At 29.1% G+C, this 25,462-nt stretch overlaps 3 protein-coding genes across 4 annotated transcripts in view; 1 reads left to right on the top strand and 2 right to left on the bottom strand.

The window, feature by feature from the left end:
• The window catches only part of Su(dx) (Suppressor of deltex), a gene marked incomplete in the record, with an annotated part of 26,548 nt that extends 16,407 nt beyond the window's left edge, over positions 1-10,141 (bottom strand). The window contains 6 exon segments of the mRNA XM_067045033.1: positions 270-396; positions 2,746-2,853; positions 9,118-9,395; positions 9,494-9,635; positions 9,705-9,873; positions 9,955-10,141. Coding sequence (XP_066901134.1) covers positions 270-396; positions 2,746-2,853; positions 9,118-9,395; positions 9,494-9,635; positions 9,705-9,750 — 701 coding nt within the window.
• Positions 10,142-13,270: 3,129 nt separating this feature from the next.
• Positions 13,271-15,681, top strand: Wdr82 (WD repeat domain 82). The gene has a single exon (XM_014419808.3). The coding sequence runs from the start codon at positions 13,461-13,463 to the stop codon at positions 14,406-14,408; it is 948 nt and encodes a 315-aa protein (XP_014275294.1). The 5' UTR covers positions 13,271-13,460; the 3' UTR covers positions 14,409-15,681.
• A 2,682-nt stretch (positions 15,682-18,363) lies between these two features.
• Positions 18,364-25,462, bottom strand: part of AspRS-m (aspartyl-tRNA synthetase, mitochondrial) — a 37,201-nt gene continuing 30,102 nt past the window's right edge. The window contains exons 10-12 of one of the 2 annotated variants that reach the window (XM_014419771.3): positions 25,219-25,437; positions 24,128-24,311; positions 18,364-22,176 (exon numbers count right to left, since the gene is read on the bottom strand). In XM_014419771.3, the coding sequence (XP_014275257.1) occupies positions 22,001-22,176; positions 24,128-24,311; positions 25,219-25,437 (579 nt within the window). In that variant the 3' untranslated portion in view covers positions 18,364-22,000. Of the gene's footprint in view, positions 22,177-22,298; positions 23,204-24,127; positions 24,312-25,218; positions 25,438-25,462 lie in introns of those variants that run through there. The other variant, XM_014419772.2, reaches the window with a different exon arrangement.

The following is a 25,462-nucleotide window of genomic DNA, read 5'->3' as shown; positions in this document are numbered from 1 at the left end:
GCGCCGAGGCCTACACGGGCACGGTTTTTTGTGCAGTAAATTAAACTTCCAAGGATATAGAGTTTTCATCACAATTACGGACAAATATGTAAGAAAGACTTCTAGACTATTCGCACACAGAGCGAGATGTACATCTACTTGCCTTGCACAATATTTTGTCTGCACAAGAGGCGAGATTTGAGTCTTACTCGTAATGTGAAAACTTTTGTAATTAATATAATTATCCAATTATATATACAAACAACAGAGGTTATATAAAATATAATTACCCAGGTGGAAGTGGTTCCTCTGGTGTTATATTTGACTGATTCTGGCGAAGTTCTGCATTTCCAGCAACACTAATGCCTTCACCATTTACATTGACAGTGGATCCTCCATTTAATGAACCAACATTATCTACAACACAGTTTATCTTTGTAAAATCAAATATGAAAAATGCATTACAACTTGTAAATACATTGAAACCTCCCTTAACACACCACTCTCCAACAAACAGAAATACCTTCTACAGAACTATTTTTAAATTAAGGTCTGGAAGTATAGGAATTTTAGTCCCCATAACAACGAACACTTAAAAAATGTAAAAAATTAATAAAATCTTCTTTTAAGGTTTTATGTTTAGGTAAAAATATGCAAATAATTTCAAATATATGAATAAATCCAACACTTTGTAAAAAAAATAAAATTTAACTAAAAGTTTAAAAATATAATTTTATCCCTAACCAACAAAAATTATAAATCTTTGACTTAATAGTTAAAATAATTTTAATTAAGAATGAAAAAATATTTTTCTATTTTCAAAAATATTTAATTATATCAATTGGCCCTAGTTAATGTGATTTTTAATATTTAACATAATCTTTTTTCTTTTCTAGTGATTATGATAGGCCCAAGTCAATATAATCATCCTAAATTATTGATAATAAAAATATCACATGTTAAAAACTTATAAACTTTTGCAATTTTACACATAGATTTTATTCATTGACATTTTTGTTTGTATGAAATGCCTGGATAGCCTCCTATAATAGTCCATGTATAATAAAAAAAAATAGATATGTGCAAGATTTCTCCTAGTTTTTAATAAAATTTCTGGAGATTAAAGCAGACATAAAAAATAACAAAAATGTTTATTTTATATCATGGTTTTATTCTAAACAGAAAAGGAAAAAATTAATATTTTCTGCTTTTTTTTTTTAAAATAGTTGTTTTTTGTAAAATAGAAAGCGATTGCTCAAGAACTATTATAGTAAAGTATTGCACCATTGTAAAGAAGATAAAAAGCCTTCTAAGAAATATAGTTTAACTTAACTAGACCTATCATAAGCCTCCTTAAGAAAGATCTAGTTAAGTTACTATGGGCAGAACAATAGCAGACTTTTTTTTAAATATAACATTTCACTAGTGAATGGTTTTTTTAAGCCTCTATATAGATTCCGACTTCTATTCCCATTTCAAGAAAAACTTCTATATTTAAGACTTTTGTTTCACATGAATTTATTAAAGGGCTTATTTAATTTTTGTTTTAGTGACACAGTTTTAGTAGCTAACATTTTTTCATCAAATTATATTGATATCCATAAAACCTTTTTTTTACTTAAACAGCATTATACTTAGTTATATCTGAATATTTTGGAATGAATGTACGAAGAGCCAAAATGGAAAGGGGATGGAATCGATATAGCACGAAGAGCCAAAATGGACAGGGCATGGAATCGATACTTTGTAGTTATTTTACTTGAAATAAAAGATGAAATTAGTGTTAAAAACATTATAAAATGTATAAGTGCATACAATTATTGGACATGGAACAATCATCTTAAATTGTAGAAAAAAAATAATCCAGTGGACTAAACAATACATAAAAAATAATTTCATTTAAAAAATAAACTAATTACCGACATATTCATATTTCTTGCAACGGCATATTATTGCATATCTCCTTAAACATATTAGAAGATTGTCAATAATGTTGTATATATATAAAAAAAAAAAAGGAAATCGAATATAGCAGTGGGTGCATTCCACATTTGTACGAAACTCAAGACTCTTCTAAAAACACATTAATACCCTTTCTTTCTTTATATGTGCAGATGCAAGAGCTTTCTATATGGTGACATTCTCAGTTACATGGAACTGAATATACTTCACAGTTATGGGGAAAAACCAGTAGCATTCAGTGGAGGGTCCCCAACTACCAAGTTTAATTAATTTGTACATACATCACTAAAGATCCACCAATATGTATGAAGAACTATGCTATAACATCTCATTGCTTAGAAGAAATAGAAGTACAAGAAAAGGGTATTTCGGTAATCAGGTTTATTTTTTAAATTAAATTAGTTTTCGTTTGTATTATTTCAAATTATGAAGATGGTCAGGGGTGCGGTCAAAAAAACAAAAATGGTTAACAACTACTTTTTGTTTTCTTTTGACCACATCCCACCCCTGACCGTCTTCTTCATAATTTTAAATTATTTTTTATTTTAATGTTTTTAGTTTTTCATGTATGGGCATTTTATATATTAATTGAATGCCTTTCACTACAATTTGGATGAATGTGAATCAGGTATCAATACTTTAGTCATACTATCGTATTGGAAGGAGTATTGATACTTTGGTGGTATTACAAGCAACTATACAATTTGATAGGATATTAGAACGAATTGTGTCACTTTTATGTTTCTACTAATATCTGTATTCTTGTAACCACTGTAGAGAGAGAAATACAATAAAAAAATATACCTGTAGAATTATTAATGTGATGAGTAGATTGCTGGGATTCAGGAGGGCGATTTCTGGCACGAACACCACCATTTAATACAGAGCTACGAACGTCTCCGCGATTTGTACCTATAAAAATATTTTCTGTGAAAAGTTGAAACAAAAATTTTATGTGATTATAATGATTATTGTACAAAAAATATCCTACTGAATAATAAAGAAATTGCCGTTTTGATTTTTAATTGCAGTATTAAAAACCATACATCAAAAGTAATTAAAAACCAGATACTACCAAAATAGGGGGACAAAATTATGAACAATTCCATTGAGCATATGTACTGTTGTGTGTTTTAACCGACCAAATTATAATTATTCCTTTAAATGGTCCACAAAGTCTATTTCCACTAACTACACTCACTTAAGAGATAAACAAATTCCAACAGATCCTTTTTAGTTGAGCTTGGGGTCTCAATTTGTAAACTTATGAAACAAGTAATGGTGTCAGATTATAATATATAAAAATATACTAATGTATCCAACGCTATTAATAATTCCTGCTCAGTAGAAACTTTATAGAGGAGAAATGTGTTTACCATTAACTGGAACCACAGTTATACAGAGCAGTTGCTGAAATGTACTGAGAGGGGGACCATAGTGGAATAAATAGTGTGCCACCAGATCATTTTGATGATGAAACCATTACCTTGTTTAAGGTTTATAAGTTTTCTATTTTTCAACCTCCCTGCCCTCTAATTTGCATAAGTAAATGTTTTAACTAAACAATAAACAAATAAAATCCTTTTCTGATTACCAAAAATAGTAAATAATCAGTGCCATACTAAGACCTCTTCCAGTTCGGTGAAATTGTGTCTGCAATATGCAAAGTGAACTAACCAGAACTAAATTAACACACACATGGCATGTCAGATCATGGAAACTGGTCGGACTACTCTAGGTTAAATAAAAATGTGAATCTATGGGAATACGTTCAATATGTATATATATGTTGCTATGCTCTCAATAAAGTCATGTTTACAAAATATTGCAACAAAAAGGTACCCAGCACCTCTCAAAACTCCCCTCCTCTCACTGCTTTTGCTGGTCAAATCATTCTCAAATCTTAATTTTTTCAAGATTCTTTGTAATGTCATATATAATGGTACGTTCAAACTCAATCAAATCACCAATCATGTCTGAGACCATCAAACACAAAGGAACTTTTTAAAATCAAGGATTTTGTTTTCTTTTTCAGGGCTCATTTTTCATAGCTTTAAATTAAGCCCTAATAGAAATCTTCATGTTAATATTTTTATTTATTTCTTCAATTTTTCCCAAATGAGAAATCAACATTTTATGAATAAATTTTGGCAAATATGGAAAATGCTAGTCTTAAGAAAATTTTCATTATTTACTACCTTATGATATGTTTTAAAGAGCTTTGAATTGATCTCGAATAGACATATTGAACTTTTCCCAAAACATGACATCTTAATTTTATAGAAAATAAAATTACCAAAGAAATCGGAAATATTATAATCCAATTAGTACTACCAGGGATATAATTAGTTGAAATAATATTTTTACTTCCTGACCATCTAGATAAGGATTGCATTGCAATTGGTTCAAATTTTCAATGGATCTATCCATTTTAGATATTTATACAATAACCAAAAAACGTATTTTTATCTAGAATAGAGCACCAAATCAGCTCAAACTATTATGATAAAATTTTCTTAAAGTCTTCTACTCAAAGCACTCTAACTTCTAAGTGTACTATAAATCTTCAAGAAAATACAATAATAAATAGACGATACTGAATCACACATTGATAATTACTAAAAATTATTGCAGTTACTGAATAGTAAGTAACTGATGCATGTACTCAATAAAAAACCTGATCAAGTTATCCAATTAAAATTCACCAACCCTAATTAAATGTTATCCTGATTTCTAAAGCAGTGGTTCTCAAACTGGCTGTACTGCAGTACTCTGGCGAGGCCCAAGTGTATACCAGTGGGCAAAATTTAATATTAAAAAAAAAATATGACCCATGAAGGGTCAAGTGAGCAGTGCTTTATAAGGAAGTACTATTACTAGACTCACTCCTTGTGCAATGAGGTGATTTGGTCAGAATCATGCTCGACCGCCAGTTATTTACCTAATTAAGGGTACCCACTTTAAGAGGCTGGGTGGACCCCAGAGGTCTCCCGAACCCACAGGGCTGACTCAATGGTGAAACAGATAATAATTATCTGCCGGAGTCGGGTTTGAGTTAGTAATCTATTGCCTTACCAATAAGTCCCACTTTCTCAAAATATTACAAAAAAAAAAATTAAATTAAAATAGCAAGTATACAGAGCATTCCAGAATTTTTCTTCATTTCCTGCATATTCAACTGCTCTAAGGATGATCGTTTCACAAATTACTTTTAGCTCAGCAAGGGCGCTGCAAAATTTTTTATCCTAATAAGGGTGTAAGAACAACTTTCTTAGAACAAGAAGAGTGCCGCTGAAAGAAAATGTTTAGAGACCACTATTCCAAATATTCCAGAATTTCAAGGGAGGCAAGGTTATTAATGACACCTTTTATATTGGAAGTACGGATAAAAATTGGGTTAATAAATTCTTTAATTCAGTTTATTCCAATGACAGGCATTTGGAATAAGCAAATCTTGATGATTTGTTTTATAGAGAAGTTAACTATCTTCCAGGAAATGTATAGTTTTCGAGTCAAGAAAGGAATTATAAAACGTTGGTCAACGAAATGAGGTGCCAAAATTTGTATTCATATTTCTTATAAAAAAAAAAAATCAAACAAAAGAGTAAAACTTTCAGGCAAACTAAGGCCTAAGCAATAGATGTGACCAAATATCAAACAGTAACAGTTATCACTAATAATTTAATAAGAAAAGGAGAGCTGTTACAATTAACTTATGCTATACTAAGAAAATAAAGAGAACAAAATTGTTAACATTTTATGTTTCTGTTGAAGTAAATATTTTTTTAAATTAAGATTTGGTACTAAGTATTAACATGAAGTAAAGTTTAACAAAAAATAAGCCAAAGTACCTTGATTTCCCACATCTGACATCACCAACTTTTGAGGTAAGTTAGGGATAAAAACATTGCTATAAAATAATGGAACTTCAAAAAAATTAAAAACATTAATAAATATATATTGTTACACTGACTAAAAAAATGTTTTAATAGTAAATATAACATATGGGTTACTCTCCATATTTAGTAATAAAAATTGTTCAAAATTAAAGCTGAGTGTTTCAATTCTTATTATTTTTATTGCTCTCAGACAATGCTTCTAGATAATTTTCTGAAGCAGCACACACTAAGTATTGTGGTTTTTATATCAATTTTTATAAAAAGACTTATTTTATGAAGTGACATAAACAACTGTGGAGTGATAAATCAAAATAGACCACCTCTATACTCTTATTAATTTAAATAGAAAATATTTATTTAGCCATAGTCAGTCTTAATATTTCGTACATAAATGATTAATATAAAATGATATCACAAAACTCCAGCAAGAAACTCATTCTGGTTATCGTTACTCGAAACATTTTTATTTTTTCAGTATTATCACCATAAAACCCAATATAGAACCCTAATACCAAATATCATTTTTAACACATAAAATAAACAAACATATAAACTAATCATAACCTAAAAAGTTCCATCATAACCTTTAGAACTAACAGAAGCTTTTAATACTACTTTATTTGAAATAGATAAATTGACCTAATTTGGAAAAATAACCCCTGGTATGAAGGAAAAAATTAATCTATTTATCTTATTATTATCTTTCACATCCTGGAACCAACTGAAGAGATAAAAGTATGGAACAAAGGGGACTGCCTATTTTATCCTTAAGGAAATGTTTGTCTCAAGGATAATAACAGAAAAATATTATCAATTGAATTCAGATGGTTTATCTTTCTTAAAAGCTTCCTTATAACACAGGAAAATAGCACCAAAATTAAAGAATGGCCCACATATCATATTTGAATGTATCACTAGTTTAAAAGAAATAGGAACATCAGTATAAAAATCACAACAGAGAAAATCTAATCTTAAAACAGATTATATGGGTAAAGAGGGGATGATTCAACACATCTAACCAATAAACAAAACTAATACAATTTATGTATGAATCTATTCTACCCTATCCTGAATATAGAATAAATGAATATATTCTACCCGACCTGCATGCTTGCCAAATATATTGCCAATGAATGGTAACAAAGCCAACTATGTTTAGAGGGTTACATGTCAGGACCAGAGCTTTTGAAAACAAAGGTGAATTTTGATTAGCAGATAAAAGAAGACAAATTTAAATCAGGCTTCACATAAACTTTAATACACCATTATAGTTAAATGGGACAAACATCCTACCAAACAATATATTTAACAGAAAAATTAATATGAACAAATCAGGTAAATATTCTATTACTTCATATTAACTCTCATAATGATTTATGTAGAATTGGCTCATGTTTGTAGCCTTTTTGTCTTAACCTATTTCTCTTTGGCATATAAATGATCATCCAGAAGTAAGACTGTAATATCTCTTCCCTCACTTACATGGTCCACTTGAAGTTTTACTAAAACATTAAACTGTTTATTTTTGATGATGGTCAGGCTTATTTTATAACTTTTAACTTAAGCTCAAAGAAGAAGTAAACAGACACCTCTAAGGAGGTACCTGACCATAATCCAGTGTTTGTTGAATCAATTACACCTGAGATTATTACTACTTAATAACATTGCCAACAATCCATTACAATATACTTGTAATTATATAATTAGTCTTTAAGAAAGAATCTTTACATATCAACAATATATTCCATGATTAGACATTTTCAACTCATAAAAAGACCTAAATTTCTTTTTTATTATGAATTTCAAAGAATCAGAACTGCAGGGGCATTTTCGAAAAAATAAAAATGTTATTTAAATAAACATTTAGTGATCTTTGGAATTTTATTGACTAATTTGAAAGTTATAGGAGTGAACAATTAATTTATATAGAACAAAGTCAAGAATATTCTGTATGTAGGAAATTTTTGGAAAAATATTATTGTAGAATATCTTAACAAAAAAAAATGTCATAGATAAATAAGGCCATAAATTATAGAGATCAGAAGAACATTTTTGGCCCAAATTCCCAGATCAATAGATTTATATGGACCAGATATAATAAACTTACTATTTCTGACAAACCAAACATATGTATTTTAAGTCAACATTTGGTAACCTTTTCAAAACAAAAACTCCATAAATGTATACTCTTTAGCTCGGAAATAACTAATAATCATTTTATTAAATTAAATCCTTAGCCTATCCTCAATATAAACATTACTGCTGATAAACACTCAGCCATGGACCAAGATTATATCATAATCCTCTACTGTCAAAATCTCAATTAATCTTTACACACCACCATCAATACCTATTTCTTATGTAAGATCCTTTTCCTTTTCCAATGTTGTAATCTTGTTTGACCAATATAATACCAACAAAAAAACAAAACAGGTATAAGATATAAAACTCAGAAAATGATTAGAATTCTAATCATACAGCCAATTCTTTGATCATTCATTGACCATCATCAACTACCCACCCAACATTTATTCTAAATTTCTTTGCATACCAGAATAAATAAATAATAATAGTAAAAAATTAATTTTTTTTTCCAAAATATTATTTAACAAAACAAACAGAAGATAAAAACTGCAACACAAAGCTTTAAAGAACAATTTAATTCAAAGATATTCCTAAAAATAAACACATATTAAAACATTTTATATCAATGGAATTAAATAGAACTTTGGCAGTTGTAGTTGGTAATTGTCGATTGACTTTGTAATATATAAAAGGAACATGGTTCGGGTGCGGTGAATTTGAATATCTTAGTACATAGAAGTAAGGAAATTAACATGGCTATATATTACATATGGAGTCCATTCATTAAAGAATAATCAAAATAATTGTTTTCATTTATTATTATCGACAATCATATCGAGCTAAATTTTAATATTATCATCCAACCATAAATTTAACATATATTAAAAATGATAAAAATTAAATTAACAGAAGAACTATTAAAAATTAATAAGTCAAGGGGTTAAAAAATGTTTCATGATATAAAAATAACTGCTAAGATGTATAATTTGAAGATAATGTGATAAAATACAATAAACAAATGTTAAATCATACCATGTAAACAAAATTTGTATGAATTAAATTATTGTAGATTATGCATTGCCTTAAGACAAATAGTTCACCAAATGTTCCAAAAAGAAAATTTAAAATCACACATCCAAAACAAAGGATGCACAATGGAATGTTTACAAAAATAAAAAGGTTTTCACAGTACCTGATTGTGAAGCTGCATGAACGTGTTCAGGGGGAGATACTGCAGATATATCCACCTTCAATCCATTAAGCAAAGCAATTAGTTCACCCACTTTAACAGGGCTAGGTAAATGCTTATCACTCATTAAATCCATATTAAGTTCCAGATGCTCACACCGGCCATTATAATGCTTTAAAACATCATACAAACTGAGACGTTTTTCACCTATCACGCTATCTTTTCGAAAAGTACTATGATTTAAAAGTCTGAAGTGTAAAAAGGAAACAGGTGTCACCAACCTAGGAATAAAAACAATAGGTGAAAACCTCACGGAATATTAAAATAATAATTTTTCAGCATAAGATTTAAGTTTAAAAGGAAACCAGTTGATACTTACACAGTAAACTCTTCATTCCACTTTGGTTGATATGTGCACTTAACAACCTCGGTTTTTCGAGGATTTTTATCATCCACAAATATTTCTACATAAGGATTAGGCTTAAACAAACTGCTACCAACTCTCAAGTGGGCACATTCAACTAAGAGAAACCAAAAAAATCATTTTATGTATCATAACTAAAAAATGCAAAAGAAATGCAAAAACTTACTGGTAACACTAAGCTGATAGAAGCCTGAGCTAATTTGATCTGACATTCTTACAGCCCTTAAAACAGACCACTAATATGTTCGTGAAAAGCAAAAGATTCTAAATAATTAGACATGATCACCAATAAACACATTGTAGCATCCAACAGTAAGATCAAGGACTGACCGTGCCTGTAAAAATTAAAGACATGCTAATCAAAACATGACAATTTTTATCACATTATTTAATAATTAAGTGTTTTGCAATATTACGTTAAGAATGGGTAGATGCGATTTCACTTGTCAATGACAACTAAGAGGTAAACACCTTGAATAAAAGAAATCTTTTCAAACAGTATCTTCAAAAATCATATCAGCATTAACAAGATATTTACGAAAACAATTGTGAGGTGTTATCAGTCCCAACAGTCTCATCCGCCATTTGTAATTCCTGTACGAATTACGTCATTTACAGTGGAACAAAGAGTAATGAATAGATTCTGAGACAATCACAAAAAATCGTATTGATCATTGGCACTATTCAATATATATAAGATACTATAATGTATTTTATTTGTACAACACTAAATAAATAAACAGCTACTAGTCAGTATAGTCAAGAAATCAAGAATATTTAGGTAATTTTATAACATCTCATGATATGTTTTAAATGTCATAGTAAAATTATAGACTTTCTATTTGTCAAAATAAAATTTATACATACACGTTTCTTGTAATAATGGAATAATTCTATATTATTACATTATTTCAGGAAATACTCCTCTTTTAAGGCTTAAAACTCCTTTCATGTAATAGATTTTCATACATCAAATTTTAATTCAACTAAAACTTAGAATAGATATTCTAGTCGCCAATATTGTCCTACAAAGCTACATTTTTGTTTAACTTTCAAATGTTTCAAGCAATATTTATTCAGTTGTAAATTCATAGATTTTAAACCATTTAAGTCCTCCTTTTAATGACAGTTTCCGGCTTATTTATTTTAACTTTATTAGTATCTTTTTTTTCCCTACATAAATCACTAAATCAATCACAGTACATACTGTGAGTCGTCTCTTACCCCATAGGACTAAAAAAGGATAATAAATAAATAGTTTTAAATAATGAATGTATAAAATAATAATAATTAATTTAACTAAAATAGCCCTTCAAATACTGCACGTATCAACATGATTATCAAACCACCCCTTCCGTTTGGAACAGAATAGATCCTTTTTGCATGTTTGTAAATAACAGATAACCTGAAGCCAGATCCACACGTTTGCCATTAGCAGTCAAACAAAAATGCTTACAAATCTTGGTAACGCAAGAGGTGACAAGTCATGATGACGTCGGTATCCAGTAGTTCCAGAATCCGGAGATTGTCAAGCACCAGATCACGACCTGATCTAGGGCGTTGAGGACCAATTTGTCCAGGAAAACCGATTTTGTAACAGAATATGAATTTTTACTGCAGAAATTAAAAGTCAAAGAAACTACCAGCATTTAGTGGACTTCATTTGCGATCAGAAAGCTGTTTCCCATTTTTTTCAATGTTGTATAAAGATACAAGTTATTCATTTGTCCAGATTTAGTCCTAGGTAGTGGATCTGTTCCAAAGGGATAAGTGGATTATTATTAAAGGTTACAGAAGGGCAGTCCGCTGGTTAAGGACAAATGGTAAAAGTGGTTTGATGGGATTTGTTGGAGTTAATCTTCCAGTTCTGACAACATTGTTAAAGGACTTTGTTGTGGAATTGGAAGATTTTTCCTCCACACAAAAAATTATGTTAATCGATATATACTTTACTGATTCGAGTAATCGTTTCTCAAGATTTTAAGTAATTTTACTTCCCCTCATAATTTTTAGTCCAATTTCAGAAATTTTATGAACTCAATAGATAATCCTTCCATGAAATATGTGTAGAAAAAACACTAAATTAAATTTATGCCTTCAATGTATTTAATTCTTATTATTATTTTTTGTTCTAGGCCTCATTTCCCTCAGCTACAGACGGCCCCTACCAACCCGGGGTACCACGAGCCCTGCTCTGGCGTGGGTTCCATCGTAGTTAATCAGGCGTTATTTTTATATTTTAGAATTTTTTTGTAAATATTGCTCTATATAAAAATTTCAATTGATTTCTTCAGAATATCCTTAATATTTTCCACATTTCATTGAAACTTTCTAATTTGTTTTCACGTTGATATTATTGTGCTTTCAGTCTGTTTTGTGGCATACAAAATTTGATTTTAAAAAAACAAACTATTTAACTTGTTTTATGAGATTCAATTGATTATTGAAGAAGCATTCCAGGATTATATAATCTTGTCAAAACTGATGGCAGTTTATATGTAAGCTGGGAAAAAGTAAAAATGTAAGGCCTAATTTCTAAATAATAAAAATATATCGGAACTAGTCAAAATGTTTTGATGAGAATAATTCATTGTAAGCATGAGTCCTCCATTTTTGATCTTGAGATTTTTGTCTTGATAACACATGTGGGAGGTTTTTAAAAAATAAATATTAATTATAGAGACACAGGAGTATCCCATAAAATTCAATAATGGAATATTATTATTTATTTACATCCTAACTTGCCTTTCGGCTACGCGGGTTTAGCAATTGCAGCATATCACACAAAAATATCCAGGATTATTGAGATTACCCTTACAGATTTTATTGGTCGGTAAAATTCTTGGCGTGTGCAAGGTTCGCCCAGTTTGTTTTTCGAATACGGTGCATTGTTGGTTTAGCATAAAACTACACCTAATTTGTTAAGATTGAAAATTTAGTTTCTACCACATTTTAGTGTACGGAACTTCTAAAAATTATAATGGGCCCTCGTAATAACACGGATCAACAGGAAATGGAACCAACCGCGTTATTGTGGCAATTGTGCTATAAAGGGGGGAAGAACTATGACTGTAAAAAAAGTTAAAATTTTATGAAAATATATAATTTTAAAAAGCAGTTGATTTTACCTCTAGACTCTCAGAATTACAATAATTATGAGGATTAGAAATCGGAAAAGGAACATGGGGATGTTTTTTAATATATCAACTATTGTCTTAAAATCAAAATTGTAGATACTTTTTTATACAATTTGTATTTTTTAGGAAGATAGTCCGGGTCAATATTGACCAATATTATTGATCGCCATTCGGACTATCTTCATACAATTTACTTCATACGGTCAACCATCTTGTTCCATAATTAAAAATTTGTATTTGATAGAGGAAATTTTTATGATGACAATTTGAGGGCTATTTTAAACGTTTCTCAGTATAAATAAATTTTTAAAAAAAGACTCAAAAACGTAATTCGCTAAATACTAAGCCAATTGAGATTGATATAGTATTATTTATGTACATTACTTGCATTCAGATATTATCTCTTTGTAACTGTAGTTTTATAAATATTCAAATGGTCGTGGTAAATATAAAAACATTTCTATTATAATACATCGGTTATTGTCATTTTATAAATTTATTATTTTTAATGTTTTCAAAATTATTTATTATTTCACTTTCCACAAGTTTGTGTTAAACATAAGGTGCTTCAGCTTATTTTTAAAAAACTGTTCCAGTGCCTTTTAGGATACTACTCCATTGGCATTGTTCAGCCTGCGCAAGATCCACCATTATGTCTAATTTGTGGAAAATGCAAAGCGTTCTTTATCAGTTTTGTGTTTTTTAAGTTAAAGGTCTGATAATTTTTACATTATTTGGACAACTTTATAGTCTAAAGGTTTTCTTAGGATTGGTTTCTATTCATCATGAAGTTAGTTGATCATGTGGTTCGGAGCTTCAAAGTTGCTAAAGTGTTTCGGGAAAACACCGATAAAATAAAAAGTATAGATTTTTCACCAAATGGGGACGCTTTAATTTCTTGCAGTGATGATGACCAGATAGTCATATACGACTGTGAGAGAGGATCTTTAACCAAAACTGTCAACAGTAAGAAGTATGGTGTGGATTTAATTCACTTTACTCATGCCAAGAATACTGCCATACATAGTTCTACCAAAGTAGATGACACTATCAGGTACCTTTCTCTACATGACAACAAGTATATTAGATATTTTCCTGGTCATACCAAAAAAGTTGTTTCCCTTTGCATATCACCAATTGAAGATTCTTTTATTTCTGGTTCGATGGACAAAACCCTGAGGTTATGGGACTTGAGATCTCCAAATTGCCAGGGCATGATGCAACTTACTGGTAGACCAGTTACTGCTTATGATCCTGAAGGATTAATATTTGCTGTAGGAATAAATTCAGAAAGCATTAAATTGTATGATTTAAGATCATTTGATAAAGGTCCATTTGCCGAATTTGACTTGGCCCAAGAAAAAGAATGTGATTGGACTGGACTCAAATTTAGCCGAGATGGAAAAACAATTCTTATATCAACTAATAGATCAATTATACGTCTCATAGATTCCTTTAATGGTACTCCTCTGCAGACATTTACTGGACATATGAACAATAAAGGTATACCAATTGAGTCTTCATTCAGTCCAGATTCTCAGTTTATATTTAGTGGTTCTACCGATGGAAGAGTACATGTTTGGAATGCTGATACAGGTTTTAAAGTTTGTGTTTTGAATGCAGATCATACTGGTCCTGTACAGTGTGTTCAATTCAATCCCAAATTTATGATGTTAGCTTCAGCTTGTACTAATATGGCATTTTGGTTGCCGACTGTTGATGAGACTGCCTAGTTATTTTTATAATATCATTCCCTTATTTCTAATTAACCTATAAGTTTTATAATGTGATATTACCCTATTATTAGGGTAAGACATGTTTTCAAGATTATAAATAGTTGATTCCATTTAAATTTTTTAAAGACGTTTGATGAAAAGTATTTAATTTTAAGTATGTAGATTAACGTACATTTTAGTAATATCCAATTTTACCACAACCTTCCTTCTGTATTTAATTAAATTCTTCTTCCTTATAAGATTACAAGTTGTATATATCGATAGTTGTAAGTTGGATGTTGATTGTACCTGTTAAGTTTAGATTTGTAAATACTTTTTTTTTTATAATGAAATTTCCACTGTAGTTTTTTTTGTGTGTGTTTTATGATGAATTATTTATTAAATATAGATTGAAAAACCCACCAATGTTAGTCCTCTGTATTAAGGCTAGGTGTGATGCACTGTTGATCTAAAGTGATGTAAGTCTATTATATCATTCAGCTACTACAGTGGTCATTTTCATCAATGAATTTTAGTAATTAGTATGTTGTAAAATGATATATTTAGAATTTTCATTTTTAGTTAAAGCAATATGAGATAAGAACAGTCTGAAATGTATTTTCATTGTTAAGGGGTTGTAAAGAGAGAAAAATAATATCTTCCTTGCACATGTGCATTTACTTTAACATAAATTAAACATTTTCTTTTAGGGAATGGTTATTTCTTTCTTCAATTTAAACATCTATCACAGATTGTGAGGGGTTTTGAAAAGTCTGTAATTCAGAAATTATATCTTGGGTTTTGAAAATGACTTCTTTCTGTTGGAATTATTTAGTGAATTTATGTTGTGCTATTTACTTCCCCATCAGTTCTTATAGTCATTATGTTATGTGATTAAATTATTTATTTATCTTTTGAAAAAAAAAAAATGTTCCTCTATTTTTTATTTGAAAGGAAATTACCTGTCTAAATGGACTTGTAAATATTTTTGCATGCATGTATATTAAGAACCAACTTTTTGTAAATTATAAATTTTTAATTTTCTTGTGTTTGAGTTTATTTCAGTATTTGATTGTGATAACAATACTTGTGATACTCTTGAGTTATACTGTGTCGATTTCTTTTTTTGACGCATCCTATTTATATTAAAGGGTCTTACTATTTAGAGAAAATAATTATGTTGGTATAACATGGATATATCATGTTCTAGATTAAACAACAAAACAATTTACATCCTATCTGTCCAATTCCTGTATTTTCCTTTATCTAATAAACTAAATGTTTTTACGAATTTTCCTCGTTTTAATATCCTTATTCATATGTATTATTTTTAATAATGAAGAACTGAAGTAGTTTATATATAAAACATGAAAACAAAATGTTAACATTTTTTCATTAATTGAAGGCATAACTTCAGTGAAATTTGTGTATTCAGAAAAAAATTGCTTCCAATTACTGTTATCACTATCTTTAATATTGATATTTTTATTCCCTCAATTGCAGTTTAAAATAAAGAAAATTTGATGTTTCATACTTGGAGAGCCTTTATGCATTTTAAAATAAAGATCAATTGACTATCATCAATTTTTATTCTTGTTGGTTAAAAATGTCATACTACCTTGCATAATATAGTTCTTTACTCATTACATTGGCATTCATGGCAATTAAGTACCATATGTCACTATGGTGGAATAATTAATTCATACTGCAGAGAAAAAGTACTAGTTAGAGCACTTATTGGAAGTTTTTTTTTTATATTTATAAATTAAATTTATGATTTTCTATGGTTGCTTAAGCTGTGATACCTCATTAGTTCTAAAATATTAATGATACAATTTTAAAGTAAAAAGAAGAAATATCGATATATCATTCTTGTGACATCTTATCACCATTGTTTTGTAGGGTACCAATATTATTTTTCTGACATTGAGAAATCTAAAATAAAGATTTAAAGGTTTTTTTTTATGGCTTAAATTATAATTTTTTATCCTGATTCCGACTGCTTTCTTTGAATTGAGGTCCAACACAGCAGTTTATTAGTTATATCTTTACATAGGTTATGCCATAAAGTGGTAATTTCCTTTTTATTTATGGCAAAGTATGAACAGTTGCAATTGTCATACAGTACTCAGGTAAGTTGTATTTGTACTTTTGAAGCAAGGGAAGGAAACTCCAGAATTTAACAAATAGAAAATTTAATAATCTGTGTTTGAAAGGTATTCAATTATTAAATTACTATTAAGTAATTACATATATCTAGAGAGTATTACTACGTAATGAAACACTTGTACATATTTCAGCACATAATTAATGGGAATAATTCTTTATTTAAGTAGTGAAGTCCTTGGATTTTTTTAATAAATTGACAATTGTCATGTAAATCCCCAAGGATCACCAGATTAACATTTTATCAAAAGTTTGTTTTCCTATATTTAAAAAATGATGATACAATATATAAATAGTTAATTGACTGTCAATACTTCAAAACATGTTATTGCTTTTATGGTTTCATTCATGCATCCTCTTTTAATTTTTTAATTTATTTTTCAAAAAGTTCTTTTAGATCACCTAATCCAGCAAATAATTGATATTTTCCCATACAGCACTTCGATGAAGTCTTATTTCCTATTACTTTGTCACCGTCCTAGTAACCTATGATTGGATGATTTTATTTTTTCAATAGTGGAATAATTCACTATTATCAAAACTAGTTTTGTACTTTGATGAAGTATGCAAACAAGTAACATTAGATATCATGACTACAGAGAGACATAAAAATATTTGAATACAAGAAGATGGTCAGGGTTGTGGTCAAAAAAAGAACAAATAGTTTACAACTATTTTAATGTCCGACGTTTCACCCCACTTTGCAGAGCTAAAAAGATACAAAAAAAAGAAAACAGAATATTACTACAATAAATTAATTTAAGCTAGGATAAATATTATGTAAAAATAAAGTAATAAGAAATTAAATATAAATAAAAGGAAGGAAGACAAAATTATACTGATACTATTTTATGTCTTCCTTCCTTTTATTTATATGTAATTTCTTATCACTTTATTTTTACATAATATTTATCCTAGCTTAAATTACCTTATTGTATCTTATTGTTGTAATATTCTCTGTTTTCTTTTTCTTTTTTTTCGGTTTAGCCCTGATGAAGCTCTGCAAAACGGGGCAAAAGGTCGGACATTAAAATAGTTTTGAACTATTTGTTCTTTTTCTGACCGCAACCCTGACCATCTTCTTATATTTAAATCTTTACGGTCAACTATATATACATATATAAAAATATTTGTTTTTCAAAACTTATTGTCATAATTTTACTATGCTAATTTGTTTTTAGCATAAATTATTTAGTATTAAGCTCTTTTGGACATACTTCCTGTTTTTAAATAATATAAAAAGATACAAATGATATTTTTTCCTGGGTTCGACTAACTTTATCTTCATCACATTGTTTTAATGATAGAGCAGCATCCAAAACTTTTCCTGATTAAAAATGGTAGATGGCTGATTTAGATAGTAAATCATGACTATATTTACATATCAAGATAATATTTAGTCTTGGTAAACAGAGAGAGAAATCCTTTATTCATTCATGCTGCCCAAATACATCAGCATCGGGTTGCTACATTACACAGCATACTAATCAATCTGTGATCGGACAAATATAAACTACAAAGAGGATTTTTTTTTCTTTTATTACATGAACCAATGTTTTGAGCAAACTTAAGAGATTCTCTTTTGAAGCACAGCATAGATATGAAACAAAAACCATACAAATAGTAATAATCTTCAAAAAAGTACGACAGGTTGATGGAAATCATACAAAAACAAAAAATTAAGTAAGATATATAAAAATGAATTAGGCATTTCGATAAGAAGTAATTTTCTACTACCGTGACAGTCGTATTCTAACACCATGATTATTGTTTTCAATTTAAGGTGCAAAAAAAATAAACTAGCCTGTTTAAAGAAAAGTTATTTTATTTCAAATAGTAAGGTTTGAATTAAAAAATTATTTTTATAAACTATTAATAAATCATATATCTTTTCAAAATCATTAATTTGTACAACTTTTGTTTCCATAGTAATCATAATTTAACAATTTTAATGTAAAAAAGCATTGTCTGATGCTTAAGTTGGTTCCCTCTTATCCTAATAATAATAATGACTCCTTTGGCATCGTTTCTACAATTTTTTTTTATTGTATCTGGAGAACTTTTGGATTTGTTCAATTACTTTCTTTATTATTTTTTTATGTGATTTTTATTAAGTAGTTCTTATATATTTATATTTTATAGTCACCCATAAATTCGTAACAATTCTTGAGATAATTATCCCGGTAAAAAGCAAATGACCTTTGAATTCCCAAGTTTTTCACTAATTCTTTTAAATGTCCTCTCAAAATATTCAAATATGTTTCAGCATTCATAATAGCATTGATAAATTTAATTTTCCTGCTGAGAGACACTCCCTGAATACCATAGAAACAGCTACAAATTTAAATTTTTTGTAGGAGGTTTTGTAAGGGAAGACTTCCATTTATTTTCTCTAGATTTTACAGTTTCTATCACAAAGAAAAATATTTATTTTTTTCATTGGTTGACAAACATTTTTTTCAATAGTCTAATTGATGATTTTGGTACATACAAATTCTATTTGCTTTATTTAATTTTTCTTACTAACAAATGTTCTTACTAACAAATGTTCTCACTTGCAGTTCTAGAATAGAATAAATTTCTAAAGGACACTACAAATAATCGACAAGTAATATTACTAATAATAGTAATATTAAAATTAAACATTATTTGTGAATGGCTCAATTTTTTTTATTGACGACTGCAGCTATTATTTGAAGTGTTTCCAACCAAATTCCCTACCAAACAAAATAACAATCAATTCATTGGAATCGGGTAAATATTATCGAAGATATCATATATTAAACTTTTCACCTAGAAGATAATCAAATTGCCTCATTTGAAAAAAATTAAATGTCTATAGAGATCCTTGTTCGATCAATATTAGTAATGAAATGATATATATTTAATGATATATATTATTCATTATATCTATGAATAACTAATTCAAACACTTCATCTTATAATAAGTTGCCAGGTTTTTAATAAACAAATTTTGAAAACGTGCATTCAGAATGAAAATATTATTCAAAACAATTTTTTTGTAACAATGAACATTAGATATAGGCTATGGTTTATATAAACACCTTCACAATGGGAGGGCTGGTGAGGGGATAAGCAATTAAACCTAAATATTTTTTGGTGATTCTACATTCTAATCTGTTTACGTGGGTGCGATTTGTGTATTTTATTATAAACCTAAACCACACCTAAGTTTTGAGGAGATAGTTGAGTCATGTTAAATTATTACTATTTTTTAGCAATAACTTAACATAAATTAACTTAACAAAAAATAAAATAATTAATGGCCTCTGAAGTAAGGTGAATATTTTAATCTAAAAAAAAATTATATTTTGAGAAGTGCCCCTTTCATTCTGGATGAATAAATGACTTCATTTAGTGATATCAATATAATGACTGAGAAATGTAAGCCAACATTCCAGGTTTACAGACAGACTAAAGAACTTGTAGGAAATATAGGTTAATTGTAGGAAATAGAAGAGATTTGTTTGTATATATATCAAATTTAATTATAAAAACATTGTAAATCCAAGAGTACGATAATGAAATTCAAGAAACCAAAATACAAAAATAATAATGGGTATGTAAATGTTCAATTTTAACTAAATACGATAATTTATATTGTGTTCATTTAATCTAAATATATAATCAAATCAAGAAATAGCAAAACATTGGCAGGTCAGTTAGTAGCTAAATAAAACTATACATAAATTTATATCTAGTACACACAGTAAGTCTAATATTTTTTCAAACAACAGGGTTTTATATTTTGGATTATTTTTATTTTGATAAACCAATTTTATTTTATATTGAATTCCTTAACAAGCAAAAAACAATTCATTTCGCATCACAATTTATTTTATTTTCAACAGATAACTATTAAATAAAATATTGAATATATGGACATAACAAATATAAATGTGAAGTATAAAATGAAGACTACAGTGAAAAACGAGGTAACTCAATTTTTTTCCAAAAATAAGTAACAATAATGGTGGACATGATGGTAAAATCAAAATAGGGGAAAAACAGGCTTAAACATCTCAAAATCACTGTTTAATTATAAGCGTAAAATGCGCAAAATAAGATGTTTCCAAGATAAATTTTGTTTTCCTGACAACTAAGGGAAATATGCTTTTCCCTTATAGTCTTTAAATTTTAAAAACAGATTTTAATAAATAATTGAAATATGCCTTTCAATATTTAGCCATTGTGCTAATTATCCCTCAGACAACTGCAATAATGATAATAAACATAACAAATTTTTTTTTAACATTTTGAATATACCTTGGACATTAACAATAAACAGCAAATAGCCCAACTTACAATGGAATTAACTAAATTTTAAGCATGAAGTAAGCTTTTGTACAAGTTCATGAGTATGGACAATCATTAGAAATGGATTGATGTTTGTTTTATAATATAATGAGCTTCTTTTATGGAAATTTGTTTTGGTTGACACAAGCATTTATATTAACCATTGAACCTTCGAATATTTTTTAAATTGTAATTGGGACAATGGAATGGAACAAATCCAGTGTTTTTCCAATTAGTTGATAACAAATTTTTGCTTAGAAATTAGGATAAAATTTAGTTCTCAGTGATTTTTCTAAACTTGTTTAATTTCCAACCCATTTTTATCAATATTCAATAGTAAATAAAGTAAAGGTTAACAAGATTTTACTTTAAAAAAACATAAATAATAATTCATGATAGATTTTCTAATTAAATAAATAAAAACAATGGAATTCCTATATGACAGTTGTAAACATAAATACTTTATTTGCTTCCTCGTACAATAAACTATTTTTGTTCTCATAATGTTAGGTTTTAATAAGAAATTATATTCTAGTATGAATTATTATTTTATATAAGTTATAGATTGAATACAAATATTAATAAAAATAAAATTAGCTTAAAATAAAAAAAAAGGAGAATATTGTACATATTCATATAATCGTTTCAAAGTAAAAGTGGCATATATGCAAATTATGTTATTTTAGATTTTGTTACATTTTAATTTGGTTTTCCATTTTCATCATTCTGGCATATACTGTTCACAATGTCAAAAAGACCTAACTGAATATATGAAATCAGTAATTAGAAATTAGTTGCAACGGTTAAATCTGTAACCATAATTCAAATATAATGTTCTCAGAAATTTTCAGATACACCACTTTGGCATTATACTGATGATATGTGATAATAAATAATATCCTAAATATTAAAAAGAGGAGAAAACTCAAATTTACTAAGAAAAGTAGAAAGGACAGAGAAATTTCTTTTAATATGAACTAAATAAATAATAATAAAGTAATGTTGGATACAAATTATTCTATGTAACATTTGAATTTACTTCTTTGGACACCCAAAGTATGCATTTTTTTAGTTATAAAAAAACCTATAAAATATTAGTAACATATCTCTGAATAGAAAACTTAATATTAACTTTTTACTGGTTTAGGAGGTTGAATTTTAATATTGTAATAATTCAGGTCTTCATCTGATACAGAAGAAGGAGCTCCAGATAAAGGATCATGACCATCAGTAGTTTTTGGAAATGCAATCACATCTCTGATTGTTTTAGCACCAACCATTAGAGACACTAATCGGTCAACTCCTTTAACATTACATGGTTATAATTATTAATTAACAGCACACTAGTAATTTAAATTCATAAATGTTCTATTTAGTTAATAATTTCTAAAGGAAAATAAACATACACAGAGAATGAATATCTTTGTATTCTTTAACCCTGCTTTTTTTTATTCGTTTAACAAAAAGAAAAAAAATTCAACAATTTTTAATCTATCTCATTCAAAGAATTCTGACTCTTGACCTATCCTGAATATTTTGGCTCCAAATGTTTACCTTTGAGCTTCTTCTTCTTCCACCCATATGCCTTTCAGCATGGGAGTGCTTCCCAATGCAACCCTCGGTTTCATGCGTTTCTATACCTGGTAAAGTCCCTCATTTCTTCCAGTCTTCTCTCTTCGCCTTCCAATTCGACCTTTGGGATTTAGTTTTTATTTTCCTTGTCAATTCAATAATTAATTTATCATCAGTATTGCTTTGCAGGTAAACTTAAAGGCCCTTAAGCAATCTTCAGGAGTCTCTGTTCTTTTCTGCTGTCATCCAGTGGCATCACTAGCAATTAAGTCTACCCATCACAGCCTATAAAAACTCAAGACTACGGATACTAAGTAAATGAAGTCTGACACCTATTTAAAGGCTTTAATTAAATCTTTATTATCCATCTTTGTACGGTTCTCCTTCTGGCAGGGGAGCTCTTGTTTTTGGTTTTACCTCAAGATGGCTTGATCGTTTTCATAATCAATTACTAAAAACATCAAGACATAATACATTGTCTTCTAAAGCCACATGTCTTGCATATTTTTCATTCTACTGACTGCATCCACAGTTTAGTCTTCCCATTTATCTTTATATCTTTATCAGGTCATGCTTCCCATTTGTGTTCAATTAGTTTCATGTGATAGTAAAGACATGAGTCCACCATTCTTTTAAGCTGTTCATAAAATACATTCTTATCATAGATTTTTTTGAGAGAAACTGTTAACAATTTTTAACAGCTACCAGGGTAGAGAATAATTCCTGAGAGAGTACAAGATTGTGAATTTGAAAATTCTCTAAAAGAGAGGAGGAAAATATTAGAGAAGTACCACAGAAAATCATGTACATTAACACAACATTTATTGTTACAGAACTTTGGAAAGGATGCTGCCCATATGTTATGGGCAGAAACCATTTTCTAATTTTAGCCATTTTTTCAATGTTGCTCAAATTAACTAATATTTTAACTTAAACCACCTTCTCCCATTTTAAATAAATGTTTCAAAGCTGAGATAATATCGTCCTAAATTGAGGTTTAGAGGTTGAGTGGTCAGGGAAGCAGTGTTGTTCAGGAGACTGCAACATGTGGTCACAACCTCTTTTTCTTTTTGTTTACCCCATCACTGGTCATTTCTGATATAAGAGGGGAGGGGAAGTGAAGAGAGGAATGAAGATTACCTACAGGTAACCAACCTATTTTAACTAGAGTGGGAGGGTAAAATTTTCATTCTGTGGGGCTGCCACAAAATAAAAGTAAACACTTCAGGCCGGATTCGAACCCACGCCAATGAATACTCGAGGTTCCTAAGGTAATGCCTTATCTCCCTTAGCAAAAACGGCCTCATGTGGTCACAACCTTTACCAACTTTGAGCCACTGAGAGCCCAAGCTAAATAGGGATACTTGGCTCAAAAACCAAGCTGAAGATGATTTCCCTCTCCTCCTTACTAAAGTGAACCGGATATGCTAATAATGTTTTGTGATTAATATGGGTGGATAGAATCATGAAGTTTACAACCTGGGAATTCTAAAGAGGTGAGAACTCACCAGAAATGTTCAAGGGAAACCACCTAGCAAATGACAATATGATGAACTTTCAGGACAATTTTGGTTTAGAAATATAAAAAAATTCATTCAATTGTTTTATACAATGAAATCATAATCCTATATGGCTGTAAGATAGAATGAAGAATTACAATAAAAAATATACATAAATATTACCTAGAGCAATGCCACCATGAGGAGGAGCTCCACTCTCTAATGCACAAATGAGATGTTCAAGAGAATCTCTAGATATGTTCAACATAGAAAGAATATTTTTTTGAAGATCAGGATTATGAATCCTGACAGATCCCCCACCAACTTCATAACCATCAAGAACTAAGTCATAGTGTAATCCATGTACCTGAGAAATAAACAAAATGTGTAAATAATAAATAGTTAAACTGTTTAATTTAACGGACATGTGGAAGTAAAAAATGAAATCCTGGACCTACAAGGTCTTGAGCTTCCCCCACAATCGTGGATTTTAATCAATCCTGGGTGAATCAGAAGTTTTGATAACAACAGCACCAATGATAGTTGAATCCATACCAAACTCCACTGAACCCTATTGAAGCCCAAACCAAAAGCCAAAAAGTCAAAGTGCCTCAACATGAGATGCACCCAGGGCTCCTCAATCAGGGAGGGATCTACCAGAGATTTGTTAAGTACTGGTGCCATTCAATCGAGGATCTCTGAATTTCCTGCTTCAGCCTCAAAGTTAATCCAATGAAGTCAAGCTCAGCAGATGACCCATGAATGATTTTTCAGGATCTATTCTTCAAGCACGTGTCCTAACTGATTCAGCAATGCTAGATTACAGTAACAAAACTGGACTTATCAAAGAGGTCATAGATTATTTTTTTCCCTCTGTTATCATCTTCTGACAATAACCTTAGATTAAAAATTTGTTTAGAAAACATAATCTTTCAATATAAGAAACTTTTAATATTCTGCCTAAGTAATTGCATAGATCTATGGAAGTCCATTGCCAAAGGGAACAAAAAAATAGTTGCTTTATTACGTTAAAAAAAATTCATGTATTGTAGGTCCATTTGTTGATGTTTTGGTAATTCAAAAGCAATTTTTAAAGCTTTTTATTGTATCCAGTTGGCAAATAGTGTCTATATTCCCTTGAGTTGTTATATGGAAAGTAAATGTTATTCAAGAATTATGAGAACAATAATTAGAAAAAATAACACTAAATAAAGATAATATTAAATTACTGTAGTATCTATTAGGATGTAACATAATAATTAATCCTACATTACCATTAAAGGATTAGTTGAAAGAAGAGATAGGTCATCAGGATGAGGTGCAGTGAAAGGATGATGTACACTGCTTAAACTGCCATCTTCAGCAGTTTCAAACAAAGGGAAGTTAATTATCCATAAAAATGTTCCTTTATCACTACTTTCCCAAGGTCCCGTAATACCTTCTGAACGGAGCCATCTCAAATACGATACTCTACACTTTCCTAACAATTGTAACTAAAAAAAAATATAAAAAAATTAT

The sequence above is a fragment of the Halyomorpha halys genome, unplaced genomic scaffold, assembly GCF_000696795.3.
Source record: "Halyomorpha halys isolate HHAL.00 unplaced genomic scaffold, Hhal_1.1 Scaffold251.1, whole genome shotgun sequence".
In the NCBI taxonomy this organism is placed as follows: domain Eukaryota; kingdom Metazoa; phylum Arthropoda; class Insecta; order Hemiptera; family Pentatomidae; genus Halyomorpha; species Halyomorpha halys.
This window is presented reverse-complemented; position numbering and strand designations above follow the sequence as displayed.